The sequence below is a fragment of the Varanus komodoensis genome, unplaced genomic scaffold (genome assembly GCF_004798865.1).
Source record: "Varanus komodoensis strain SLA01 unplaced genomic scaffold, ASM479886v1 scaffold22, whole genome shotgun sequence".
Lineage (NCBI taxonomy): Eukaryota > Metazoa > Chordata > Lepidosauria > Squamata > Varanidae > Varanus > Varanus komodoensis.
In genome coordinates, this window is record NW_025335606.1 from 5,838,072 (window position 1) to 5,852,544 (window position 14,473).

The 14,473-nt window shown below is 44.2% G+C and overlaps 1 protein-coding gene across 2 annotated transcripts in view; it reads right to left on the minus strand.

The window, feature by feature from the left end:
• Positions 1–14,473, minus strand: part of PIAS2 (protein inhibitor of activated STAT 2) — a 46,149-nt gene continuing 31,676 nt past the window's right edge. For both annotated transcript variants that reach the window (XM_044431534.1, XM_044431533.1), the window contains exons 11-14: positions 13,902–14,070; positions 10,274–10,413; positions 5,525–5,562; positions 1–4,890 (exon numbers count right to left, since the gene is read on the minus strand). In XM_044431534.1, coding sequence (XP_044287469.1) covers positions 4,702–4,890; positions 5,525–5,562; positions 10,274–10,413; positions 13,902–14,070 — 536 coding nt within the window. In that variant the 3' untranslated portion in view covers positions 1–4,701. The remainder of the gene's footprint in view (positions 4,891–5,524; positions 5,563–10,273; positions 10,414–13,901; positions 14,071–14,473) is intronic.

A 14,473-nucleotide genomic window follows, 5' to 3' on the forward strand; every position in this document is an offset into this window, starting at 1 on the left:
TTATTTGGTAGAATTTTATTTCCTCTGGAAGCAGACAGCTTCATATAATGGGTTTCCAATGCGCAAACCCTCACATACATACATACATACAAGTATAGTTTAGGGAGACTTGATGATCTCTAATCTCAAGTCCATTTGCCCCAATCCTTACTGCTACTCACTTGGCACATAATAGACATGCTTCTTTAGGCTGAAGACATGTCTACAAGGTATCCTTGCAAGGCAGAAATCTTCATTGTGCACGTGTTCACTTCTGTTATCTAGTACAAGAATATGGCTTAGAATTTGACTGTTTCACTAAACTACATTCCAGCTCTTAAAAATGAAACCCCTTAAACAGTGAAACTATCTCACCTCCCAGGAACTGCAGAGCTACAACACAGAGTTATCTGGCACACAGTCAGTCGTAGGTTCTGGAGAAACAACTGCTGGATGGATATTAAATTAGCAAATGGTATGGCTTTAAAAAAGAACAAAGATACCAGATTGCTTAATTTTGTATGAATTAAACACAAAGCCTTGATGCAACACAAGATTCATCATATGAGCTGAGAACCTGCTAAATTGGTCATACTGGAAAAGAGAAACCATGCCTAGTCATTTAGGCACTTCTTCTGTAAACTTAGTCCAGATACAGTATAAATCTTAAGACTTGCCTCTAACAGCAAAAGATCAACATTACAGTGACATTTTAGTTTGTAGATCTACAAATTGGAAAACATGTTGAGCAAGAAAAAGCTTTGCAGCAGGAATGCCCTTTCAAATGGCTTACCTTCCAGCAAATTATGAGTGTAATACAGGGTTTCTCGCTCCTCCTACATGCTCATGTAGCTAAGATGAGGTGTCTTACCTATTAAAAGGCTTGCAGACCCTTGCAGGAATGGCCAACAGGATTCTTCTAATATGACCCCCAGAGTAGGTCTATGTCAGGCATATGCAACTTGGTCCCTTACCTGTTTTGGACTACAACTCCCATAAACTATTAGTCATGCAGGCTAGAGTTAACAGAAACTGTAGTCTAAAATATCTGGAGGGAGCTGGGTTGCCTTCCCTTGGTCTACACAATGAAATTAAACCAGCAGTTTTCTGCCGCAATAGTAGCACCCCTGCTTTATAAACTCTTCCAGAGCTCTCAGTGCTGTACCATTTAAATGCATTTGGTGCATTGCAGGCGCTGGCTATGGAACAACCAGTAACAAGGAGCCCATTCACGTTTTGCCCGGCTATGGAAGGTTCCCAGCATAAATTTTGGTAACAATGCAACAGATTAAGTTGCATTCCATATTCAGAGTTCTTATTCCTGAGCAGCTCTGGAATCATCCTACTGATAAACAATGTTTTGTGGTAACCTTCCTTTCTGCTGGAGACCATTTCACAATGGCCTCAGTTCAACCAGGACTAGCTGGATCCAAGTGTAAATTTCTTATTAGCTCCTTAATTTTTTGAACCCTAGAGACTGGATACAGACCCTAGTGTGAGAGACTTAACACATTTACACTGTGAAGTATCATTCTTCTGCCCATCCTAAAGAGACTGAAGAACAATCTTTCTAGCAATAGCTTGCCCAAATTATGAGAGTTGTAATTAGTTTGACACAAAATGTGGCATAACAAGCTAATTCAGCAGAAACATAGCACTACACTCAAACCTAAAACACCAGCCTTTTCGTACAACAAGAGTAGCAGACTTGCTTTTCCTTGCTCCTTTCCTTTGTACAGGGAGAACAAAATACTGGTTTTGTACTAGAAGTGTATTTCTGGTGTGAGAGAGGCATCAAATAATGAGTTACTTCCTCATTGCTCCAGGAAAGGCAGCAATCACGTGACAAGAGATCTTACATTAGGCTTATTTTCCTCTAGCGCCGCCACCAAGTTCTGTTCCATGGCCTAGTTTAGGACAGATTTCTGGGGTCTTCTATGTATCAAGGGTGAAAGAAAAGGATTGTAAAAAGTGAAACAAGCAGTCTACACTTCCAAAAGGACACAGGAAATTAAAAGTGCAGCCTGAACTAATGCATACTGTGTTCTTGTGATTCAGCCACCAATATCTGGCATGCTTCAGGCACACCAAACCCAAAGGAACTCCCAGTGGTCTGTTCTCGGCGTGAGGATACACCCAAGAATTAGAAATGCAACTGACAACTTCATTATTAGTGGCTGATTAGGTGGAGGGAGGGAGGGGTTGCTGGCCTACCACGCAAGGACAGATAAGCCACACCTTCTCAAAGGGTAAGAGAAGTTGCGGGAAAATAACAGGATGATCACTGACAGAAAGGGCACTTGGTTCTCAGATCTAGGAAGGCCAGCTTTAATGAGAGCCACAACTGTGCAAGTGCCCTCAATAGCTTAAATGGTGGCTTTTTAAGCATCTTGGAACCATGTGCAGATTCTAAAGGAAAACATGTCACAAAAGGTCTAAGGAGGGATGTTCCTCAAGGGAATCTTCTGAGAGACAGATGCAACTTCACAGGCATCCAACCAACTTAAAAAGCACTGACAAGAGGACCTAAGCCCCAAGTCCAGGCCTTAGTAAGAGGTTTGGGGAAAGGATGGCTCTGTCCGCCCTACATTTTCTCCACAATGCAAGAAAGCATGGGGAAGGCAAAGTAGCTTTTGCTGTGTGCAGGCTTTCTCCAGCAGGAGAAAACCCATCTGCAGCACAGTGGATTTCTGATGGAAATGCCAGGCAGTTCAACTGAATGGGCCTGCAGGGAGCAACGTCACAGAAGCATGGCTCTTTGTGTCATTCAGCCCACTGAGAGCTGGGAGGGAACTGCCAGTCCCAGGCGTTGGCCGTTTCAGAGGGAAGGGGACTGAAGTGGTTCATGCCTTCTGTTGTTCAGAGGGAGCATCCTGTTTTTGGTAGCCAAAGGGAATGACTGAAGAGGCAGCACAATCTTGCACTTCTGCCACCACACTGCCCTATTGCCAAACCTCTCCCTTTGATGCTGATTGTGGGAAAGGCTCTTCAGGAGGATTCAACTGAGCCTTGTACTCTTACTTGCAGCCTTAGATATGCAGAAGATGGCTGGAGATGGCGTATGTGGGCTCCCAAAGGCACTCATTGCTGTGGTGGGGCCAAACAGAAGTATGGTAGTGCTGGAAGCACTGGCTGTTTTCAACCACCCAGGCTGAATGGCTGTTGTCTTCTGTTTTACAGGCCTGGCATTTGTTTGTTTTTTTAAGTAGGCTGAGAACAGAGAAAGTAAAAAAGGAGTTAAGGATCAGGGACTAAGAATCTTTACAAATTGGAATTGGAATCCTGAACTGGAAAAAATGAAGAGCTTTGCAACTGAAGAGAGTAAAATAAGCTCTGTGCTGGGTGAAAGGTAGGCAAGACCCTTGAATGGAAGTAGAGGATAGTAAGCCATTTAATGCAAGTTGCATTGACACGCCATCCCTTTCTGCTTCCCATGATTGGGGAGGTTAAGCCATTCTTGGATGCCTCCTCATTCCAAACCTGGAACTGATGAACCAACCCATGTCCTGAAAGCAATTGCTATGCATTTAATGAAAATGGTGTAGATATGAAACTGACTTTGCATAGTATTTTTTTCATCACCACCCCCATTCTTTTTTTTTTCACTTGAAACTAAACAGTCTAAGCAACATGACCTTCCAAATATTGGGAGTGGGGAGAACCAATATCCTGTTTTGGGAAAGGGATGGTGGTGATTGGCAAAGATGGGAAAAGCGCAAGTTCATACAACTGTTGTTTCACAAAGATTCAGCCTCTCCACTAAATTTCTATTTTAAGGCCCAATGAAAGGTCAGGAATTAAAATAAATGTTGATTCCTTCTCTTTTGTTTTCACATCTGGGATAAGCATAGGCTCTTGTCCTTTCAGAGTAATTAAGCGCCTTTTTAATTTTTCTTTTAAAAAACTGTTTACATTATTGCTAGATGTAACAAAAAATTAAAATTAGGGTATGAAATCCAAGTAGCAAAGCCATTCCAGTTTCTTCATAATGAGCCTGAAGGGCTGACATTCAAAAACAGCTCACATTTTTCCCAGCTAGAAAGAGAAATAAAAACCCAAGATGACCAAAACAAACCCCTTCCAGTCAGCAGGGACATGCGAGAAATCTTGTTTGCGAGTAGGAATCCACTGGATTCCCTCAGCTCCTTTCCCAGGACTCTGGCCTGCATCCTCTCTGCCCTAAGCCTAAGCTGGTGCTTCCCTGCCGAGCCTTTGCACAGGTATCTGTCAGGAACCAAGTCCTCAGTTGCATATTACAGATGCACTGCAGCAGGTATTACTTGTGAGGCCAGCTTGCACACATTCTGCCCACAAACCCACTGGGCAAGTGGAGTTCTGCTTGCTCATGCCACTTGCTGTTTCTGTGCGTGGTGGTAGGGATCACACACCTAGCACTGGCAGAGGGTTGCACAAAGAAGGGGCCTACCAGTGTTCCCAAGCATTCATGGACTTGAACTTGCTTGGCATGCTTCCTAGGCCAGGGCAGACACAGAAAGACGTCTGGCGAGCACAAGAGAGCCAGGTTCCAGGGGGCTTGACACAACACTGCTAGTTGGTTTTCTTCCTGCCATACACTGTCAATACACATGTAGAGGGTAACAGAATCTCATTTTCTTCCTTCAATAAATATTCCAAATTAGGTCCAAGCAGCAGATGGTCTGTGGATTTAGGCATGCGACTGGCAAGTCTGTCTAGTTCCGAACTGGCAGATTCTGCCAGCTTTTAGTCCAGAGAGATGATGTCAGGAATGTTGCTCCCACTGCTGGTGATTACGCCTGTCTCGCTCCGGCCTGAGGAACTGACACGAGTGCTGCTCTCATGGTGGCTGGTGGACGTGATGATGTTGCCGGGGGTGGTGCTTGTTGGCAAAGTCGAGGTGAGACTATCCAAAAACATAGGAGCACAGTACTGCTTGAAACAAACAATGGTGCAGATAAGAGAGACTAGATGCACAAGGGGGAAAAAGCACACGCATCCGAGCTACTAGAGAAAGGAAACTGCCTCAGGCTTTGACTAGGACATGGGCAATATGGTCATGGCAACCAACGAATGGAGCAGTTTGTTACATGGACAAACTTCTGCTTATAAAGCAGGCGGTTGAACTGTAGCTCCCATTTTCTGTTGTGATTATCTGCACTGGTTAGGGCTGACTGGAGCTATGGTTCACCAACTTCTGGAGGGCCATGCATATGTTATTTGCCATACTTCTAGGTCATAGTTCTCTGTCACCTATCTATATATCACTGAAACTTAAGAAGCGAGATGTAAACGAAATTATGAAAAATACTGCTCCAGTATGACATCATATCTAGAACATGTGCTTTACAGGGATGTTAACAGTTCCAACAAAAGTAACATAACAATGCTACACAGAAGCCAGCCATGCGACAGCGGTGAGGATCATATTAATCCTATACCAAGTATACAACTATCACTTCTCAGAGGGTTCCTTCCCTGCTTTATTCATTTCCAAGTAAATCCTGTTTAATTCAAATTTCCATGGTATTAGTAACAAAAGTACATCACTTGTAGTCAAGACACCTACCTGTGGATCAACTTGGATTAAAGAAAGAAAATCCAAACCTAGGAAGAAAGGACATGCAGCCTTTAGGGAACAGACAACCTTTATTAAAAGCTACATCAACAGGACAGCAAGAGGTTAGAATACCAGTCTAGGGCTGGGCAGACCTAAGTTCAAATCCCTGCTCTGCCAGTTACCGTCGGGCCAGTTACCGTCTCTCAGCCACCCTCCCCCCTGCCATTCCTTTCATGAGGAAGAGTGGGGAGATAGAAGGAGTGGCTGGAGAGCAAGATGGGAGAAGAGACAACATGGGTAGTCAGAACTCTACTGGACAGGCTGGCACTGAAAGGCTATTTTAAGTGTTCTCAGGGAAAGAGGTTAGAAGTTTCTACACATCAATGGAGAAATCTAATATAGCTGGGGCCCAGAAGTATTCACCCTACTGTCCCGAGAAAAATACTCAGGTAGAAACATAAACAGATGCATTTATCTCGACAACATTTTGCAGATGGATCCCACCTAGAAGTTCTACCACCAGCTTTGACTCCTCCCTCAAGTATAATCTGCTGAACTACAACCTCCAATGCATACTTCTTGGGAAAAGAAAGCCCTTACTGATCAATTAGCATGAAAACAGAACAAGAAATGGTGCAAGAGGATATTTTATCAGTTACAAATACATTTTCGAACCAGGAATCATTTGCTGGATAGCTTCAGTAATGTTAAGCAAAGTGTGGGAAAGGGACAACATTTACAGTTCCAAGAGTCAAATCCAAAACCCCTCTTCTGCAAGAGGAAGGAAGCCACTTGCACTACAAGATTTCTTTGCCATCTCCCCTCCACTGCAACCTCCCACACCCCGCACCACCCAAATCACTTATCTGGGGGATGAAGAAGTCCTGTTCACTAAAGGCATCCTTCCTCTGGCAGACTATGAATTCTACATACAGTCAAGAGTTGTAGGTTTTTGAAAACTTAATACCTCCAAGTTGCATTTATTTAAAAATACCAGACAGATTTTCCACTGGTCCTATACTGAGTGACTGTTATGGAACAATTAAATGGGCTTATGTATGCATGCCCATCAACTATGAGATAGATCAATTCCCTAAAGGAAGCTATAGCCTTCAGATTAAGGACAGGGTACTTTGCAAGGCATTCATTCACAGAGTTACCCTAAGTCAGAGACAGGTTGCTTGCCTGTAACAGACATTCTTCAAGTGGTCATCTGTGCATTCACACATACGGGATCTGTGACTGCTCAGGGCCTGTTGTCAGAGATTCCCTAGCTAAGCATTTTGGCAGAAGCCCTGTCCCCTTTCCCCCTGTGGTATATAAAGGTGGAGCTCCCACCATTTTCTCCAGAGAAAATGGATCTAGAGAAGGGATGGCCATTTTCAGCCCTCTCTGCACCAGTAAGGTATGAATGCAAAGGTAATGAATAAGGAAGGACTGTATTGGTTGAATATTTGAATATAATATAGTCATCAACACCGGCATGGAACCTGTGGGTGGGTTGGGTGAATGCACAAATAACCATTCAAAGAATGTCAGTTACAGGTAAGCAACCTTACTTTCTTCTTCATGGTCTCCGTGCATCACACATATGGGAGACTAGAGAGTTTACCTTGGAATGGAGGAGGGTCGGTATTGTCAGAAGAGGACTACTGATAGGATTGCCCATCCAAAGGAGCCGTCTTGTCCGGCTCGAACAATGCCAAATGAATGTAGATGGACTGGACCATGTTCCTGCTCTGCATAAGCCCTCTACCAGTATATTGTCATGCTGCACTGTGGATGTAGCCACAGCTTTGACAGAATGTGCTTTTGGTTTTACTGAGAGTTGCAGTCCAGTTAGTTGGTAGGCTAGCTTGATGGTTTCTACAATGCAGGAAGCTAGTCTTTGTGGAGTTATGGGACTGCCTTTTGATCTTTCCTCATACAAGACAAACAGTTTTTTGGATTGGTGGGATGGTTGTGTGTGGGAGTGATAAGGAATAGGGCCCTTTGAACATCCAGTCTGTGGACGGCTGTTTCCACTGGACTGGATGGTATTGGGAAGCAAGCCATTACGGTTATGTCTTGGTTCAAGTGGAACCAAGAGAGACAACCTTAGGCAGGAAAGACTGGTCCAGAGAAGCACTTTGTCCTTATGGAAAAAGAGGAATGGTAGGTCAATTCAGAGAACACTTAGCTCACTAGCTTGTCTGGCTGAAGTGACTGCTACCAGAAATGACAACTTCCAGGAGAAAAGGTGGAGGTCAACGATAGCTAAGCATTTGAAGGGGGGCTTTGTGAGAGCTTACTGAACCACTGAAAGGCTCTATCCTGGCATAACTGACCAGGCTGGCAGTTCAAGGTTGAGTAGCCCTTTTAGGAACCATCTGGCAAAAGGATGTGAAAAGACTGAGCAGTCCTCATCCATTCCACGAAAAGCAGATATAGCTGCTAAGCACATCTAATTGAGGTTGAGTTCAAACCTTTGAGATGGAGATCATGCGGAAAAATGAGGATTTGATGCTTGAATTTCTTCCATTTTGTTTCATATGATCTCCTGGTTTGAGTGCAGCACTGAGGACTGACTGTATCTTGAGTCATAGGGGGGTTCCTGTCAACCCAGTGTACCTCCATGCCATTAGATGCAAGGTCCAGACATCAGGGTGTAAGACTGATCCTCTGTTCCACTCAAAGAATGACAGTTACAGGTAAGGAAACCTGCCATTCTTCTTCATGGGTGACTGGCAAGTTTACCTCATGGAGAAGGGTAGTGTCGCTCAGTGGAGTCGAGTGGAGAATGTGTCAAGAGTGTCTGGGGTGGTGCAAAGACCATTCTTCTTGCCACTGCCACTGCCTTTTGCACACTATCTAACTTTTTGTCAGTCCGTGTGCTGAAGAGACTCTTGTTGTCAAAAGGTATCTCTTTCAAGGAAAGACTGGACTACCACATGTTGGGGATTACATGAGTGGAGTGAGCTGGGGATCAGATGGCCCAAGAGGGAGGCCCCTTCGGACTCGCTGCTTCCTTTTGGGCTTGAGTTTCTTGTGGAAGGCTTGATGCTCCCAGCCATGCATGGTGGTGGACAGCTACGGCAATGACTAGGGCTCTTAAATCACAATCCAGGTGATGATGCGCCATGATAATTTTTTGGTTGGAGAGCCATAGAGCTTCCAACTGGAAGACACTAGCAAGTTCTTGCTGTTGTTCCAGAAGAAACTGTGCTAGGGCCCCCATCTTCTCCCACAGAAATCCTTGGTAGTGTACCATTGTCTCTTCATATTTATATATGAAGGCCATGTCCCACTGTTGCATATATTCTCCTAGCTGTAGAACCCAGTCACCGTCCTCCACAATCCACAGGAACTGAGTGTTCTTGCTGGGCTGATTCCACAATCACCAAGTTTGGACATGATGGTGCAAAAGGAACCAGGATATTCCTCTCCTGAACTGGGCATAGCCCCTCTAGGCAGCATGATGTGTTGGCCCATGTTGTACCAGTGTCTTCCATGAGTTCTTTGTGGCATTTAGGAAGGTTGGCACAAATGAAATGACCACCAGCAGCATCCTCCATCTGGACAACATCGTATATGGAATTTACTTGTGGCTCAGCTAACTGCTACATCTCCAATTTGAGAGATGTTGCCATCCAGAAAACTTGGTCTGAAAAACTTCTTAGGTCCTTGGAGGGGGATCCTAAAACTTCATCCACCACCAGGTTATCATGTCCTCTGGTGATGGAGGCATTGGGTATTTGTACATTGGTTGGCCAGAGTCCGATGCGTAGTCTGTGGGGACAAATGAGGAAAAGGAGCAGCCAGATGGAAAGGACGGTATGAGTGGTGATGGTGCTTAGCACATTGCTGGGCGTTGGCCAGTAGGGACTGGAGCCATAAGGTATAATTGGTTATAGTCAAAGAGAAGAAAATGGATGTCTTAATGAGGTAAAATGAAGCAAAAAGGGGGTTCTAGACTGTGAGGTGAAGCTAGGGATAGAATGAATCCACGGCATCCATGGCAATGGTTGAAAACAAAGTGGAGAAAATGATTGGAACCCTACCTTTATATACCACAGAGGAAAGGGAGTGGGACTCCTGCCAAAATGCTTAGCTAGGGAATCTCTCTGGCAACAGGCCCTGCACAGGCACAGAGTCTATATATGTGATCCACAGAGACCAAAAAGAACAGCAAGACGCATGCCAAAGGTACATCTTGCTTTCATTTAAAAAGGTTGGGAGGCTGAAGGTGTATCTTTATTGGTAACATGGATAATAATAATTACATGTGCAAAATACCAAGCAAGCGATACTGTAACGATATCTCAATCAATACATGGTGGCAAGGAAAATCTCCTAAGTGGGAGTGTGTGCGTGTCCATGCGCAAGTGAGAGGGGCAGCACAAAAGTGTGTGCATATGGCCATGCCAAAACAGGCCTAGGGTTCGCTAACAATTTTGGGGGTGGCCTCCAGCAGAGTCGATATTCTATACTTTAGAACTGGAAACAGAACCAGGGAGCTGAACTAGATTATCGGAGTCTTGGACAACATGGTCTTTTCAATGTACATTCAACAAATGTGGAAGTTTAAAGTCTGGAAGAAAACCTAGAAGTAGTGCCTACATGTTGGAATGATCTCTCAGAGATGCAGGGAGGGGAAGGGAACTCGAGCCTTCAGACACCCCCTCCAACCATAACCGTATCGGCTTCTTGCCTTGTATCTGCTCCTATTACTCTCATGATGAGTTCAGGAACAATACCGCCCCACCGACATCTACCTACCAGGTAAGTCTGATGAAATACTTGATATTGATGGATGGTGGTATGGTACAGGGTAATCCGTTAATGAGGGTGGAATAGTTGTAGGGTCCACTGTGCTCACCCCTGGCACTCGGACAGAAGATGGCTGATACATGAGCACCCTGTTTGAAACAGAAGGCAAACTGTTAGGAATAGCCCAGCAGTTAGTTGGAAGTGACCTCCTGTTCATGATGTCACCAGAATGCAATACAACCAACTTGTGTGTGACCACTCACTCTACAGTACAGCCAGGAATATTTCTTTCTCACCTATTTGGATTTCTATCCTGCCAACATGGGCCAAAACAGGCCTTTGTGGAGTCTGAGAGAACACATGATATGCTTTTTAAAGAGGTGCTATAACCAGTAATGATTAAAATCAGAATCTAAGCATTTAAAAGAAAAAGCAAGTAACATTATCTCCAGCCAAGCCAAAAATATGTGCTGCACCTTGACTTAATATCAAGGAAAATATTGAATCCCCACTTCAGTGCCTGAAGGTTAAAGCCCAGATTTAAATGCCTCAATAGTATTACTGAGCAGAAGAAACACCTCTCCGGTCAGAAACCTTCAAGCCACACTTCCCATCTAGAGTGGGAAGTAGAGAGGATACACGAAAAAGCGAAGTAAACTATCCCTTCTGGGTAACTAACCTCAAACCTACTCTACCACAACAGTTGCTGGGGAAGGCCCCAGCTACACTGCATCTGCCCCCTAACTGGGGGAGGAGCTAGGATCTAGAGTAATAATGCTTCCTGCTACCCAGTAACAAAAGCAAACAAAAAGGAACTCTACTCCTTTTGTCATGGCTAGCCAAAGGAAGGCAAAGGAGTCTCTCTCACACACAGGACTCACCAGTCAAAAGCAAGGCATGCCTACTGCAGGCAACTACTCTGGTAGGCTGGACAAAGAAAGGGTCCAGCTGTTAAGGAAAGATACCCATTCCAGCAAAAGGGCTACCTCCACAGCTGACTTATCAGATGGAACAAAGTATGGAAACACAGCCCCATGTCACCGCCACATCCTTTTAGACTGGCTTCAAGAAAACATGTCATTCTAGAAAACCAATGAACAATTTGGGACTTTGGTTCAGCAGTTACAATTCATAATGAAGAAAGAGAAGGTGGGTAGCTGGATCAAAGGCAAAGGATAACAGAGCTTCCTTTACGACTATAAAATTAATGCACATGGTAACAATTCAGACAACCATCATGTGTTAAACATCAGGTTAACAGGAAGGGCAGTTATTTCACCAGGTATTTGCCTGATGCAATAGAATGAGTTTGAGAGATGGGCACCAATTCCACTTTAGGAGTCTGTGAATTACTTAAGACTTCCTTTAAGTAAAATTTTTAAAATTTACTCAAAATCTTTCCTTTGTTTAACAAGTTCATTTTCCCATGTTTGTGGGGTGTTCCGGTGCTATTGGAGGGTGGGGCAGAGAGTGGAGAGACTCAGTGGGAGGGAGCAGGCTGGAAGTCACACTGCACCAATTTTGGTATTTTGCTCTTTTCTTGCCATTTTCTGGTGCTCAGTTTCTGGTTGTTTTGGAGAATTTTCACTTTTTTTGGTAGAAACTAATATATAGAATACTGTATTATGTGTAGGGTGCTTATTGATTCTGCCTTAGCAGTCCCCAAGGTGGTTTTCCTGTTTTTGCTGGTACCCAGCTGATAGTCAGTGTGGCGCAGTGGTTAAGAGCATGGAACTGGGACTCAGACGATCTGGGTTCTAGTCCCCGCTCAAGCACAGAGGCAACTGGGTGACTTTGGGCCAGTCAGACTCTCAGCCCAACCTACCTCACAGGGTTGTTGTTGTGGGGAGAAGATGGAGGAGGAGAATGATGTAAGTTGCCTTGAGCCATTTGTAGGAAAAAGGCAGGATATAAATCGAAATAATAAATAAATAAAACCACTGGTTTAAAGTGCTGGATAATGTGAACCTTTATAGATCCCATGGGTTGTTTAAATTGGTTTTTGAAAGCCTTATAGGTACCTCAAGTTGGCTTTTCTTCATTTAACATGCTGTAAGCCATCCTGAGATATTTCTATATAGGATGGCATACAAAAGTTTTAAATAAATAACATAAACAAACATAAAGCCCAGTTGTGCAGTTCATCAAGTTCACCATCTGTCATTGTGAAAACTACACGTGACACTAATGGCAATGGCAGAACAGCCATCAGAGTTGCAGGGAGGTTACTCTAGCTGCAACACCAAGACAATCTGGAGCACTGTTTCATTGCTGCAAATGGTGGGGATTTAACAGTAATCAGGTCAGGGAGGACTGCTTTGCATTGTGAGAGCCAGTGTGGTGTGGCAGTTAATGCTGGACCGGAAAACCAGGAGACCTGGGCTCTAGTTCCCACTTGCCCATGAAAATCACTGGGTGACTTTGGGCCAGTCACTTACTCTCAACCCAACCTATGTTACAGGGTTCTTGTTCTGAAAATAAAATGGAGCTATATAAGCCACCTCGGGCTCTGCACGAGTGGGATACAAATGCAACGCAGTAATAGTTGTAGGAATGCTAACAGCCATTTTGGCACAGGGAGCTATGAATTCACTTTGTAGAAGGAAACAATATTTCAGGAGCAGTCTAAAATATCAGCATTTCCTAACTCCTCAACCCATGGTGGGATTTGAATGGTTTGTAGGCTAACTTTAAAAAGACAAGGTTGGTCACTCATTATGAAGTTCCATCCAGTTTCATATGAAGAAGGCATCTGTGATGGATTGTGTCCTCTCACTGTCCAGGACAAGGCAAGGAACATGTGAGCAAGATCTTTGCTGAAATCAAGATGTTATCATTATCATTACATTTCTATATAGTCCATGGCCAAAGCTCTCTGGGTGGCTCACAACATTGAAGTCACCCATCAAGATTTCAACCAAGTCTGATCCTACTTAGCTTCCAAAATTAGGAAATATCAGGCACTTTGGGCTATACGGAAGCTTTTATTATGTCCAAAGCATTCCCATGATCCACTAAAGTAGGTACCCTATCGAAAACTGAGATACAGCTGGTTCAGTATGAATCATCAGCTCTTTAAGATCTAGCTTAACTTCCTTAGTGTATATGGACAGAAGAAACTGCCTCATGCCCAGACAAAGCATCAGTTCATCAACTCCATCCAGCAGTGGCTATCCATGGCTTAAAACAGGGGTCTTTTCCAGCCCATCCAGTGCTGCCCAAGATTCTTTTACAGGAGAGCTGCCAATAAATTGCTGCAGACACACAGTGAGGTGGAATGCAACTGTCTTCACACTTTGTTTCTGTGTTTCTCAGAGCCATCTGGCTAGCGACTCTGAGAACTGGGATACTAGACTAAATGGGCTCTTCGAACAATCCAGCAGGGTTCTTGTGATGTGCTTATGATAAGGTGGGGAACTGAACCCAGGACCTTTTGTGCAAAAAGCATGTGCTCCACCATCAAGCTACAACCTTTCCACAACTAACAGCAGTTCTCTAGTTGGAAAAAGCACAACACAGAGGACTGTGCCAACTTGCTTGGGTACCTGAAGACCCGATCTGTAAAGAAAAGACTCTTACATTTGGACTGTCCAATGAGCTAGGGCAGGCAACATTGGTTTACTTAAAATGAACAAACCCTTTGGTGGGACTTGCTTGTGTGTCAGACATGTATATGCATTTCCTTTTGGGAGGAGCATCTTCCTCTTCATCAGATGAGCTCTCGACAGTCAGATCAATGACATCAACTTTCTTCTTACTGACCTCACCAATGGGCATGGAGCATGGCTTGCTGACCATGCTGGAACCTGTAAGGAACAACCAACGGAGAAAGTTCCAATAACCCCTGTCTTGGAGAAGAGGTCTACTTCTAATGTTATTCACTCAGACTATCATCTCTACTGCATTTTACAACATGAGTGAGGAACCTATATCCCTCTAAATGCTGCTGACTCCAACATCCAGAACCTCAGTTATGCTGACTGAAGGTAGCTGGAGTCCAATTATCTGAAGGGTTACTGGCTCCCACTGCTTTGCAATGTTCAAAGTGTTTTGGAATCATTACTCCTCTCAAAAACTGGGTACTTACCATGAAGTTGTATTCCAGTTTGGTACACAAGAGACAACCATCATGGTTAACTCCTCCCATCGCCCAGGACAGACAACATGTGCCCATGCCTCCTGCCTTGATCCTGGCCTTCATTGCTCCTC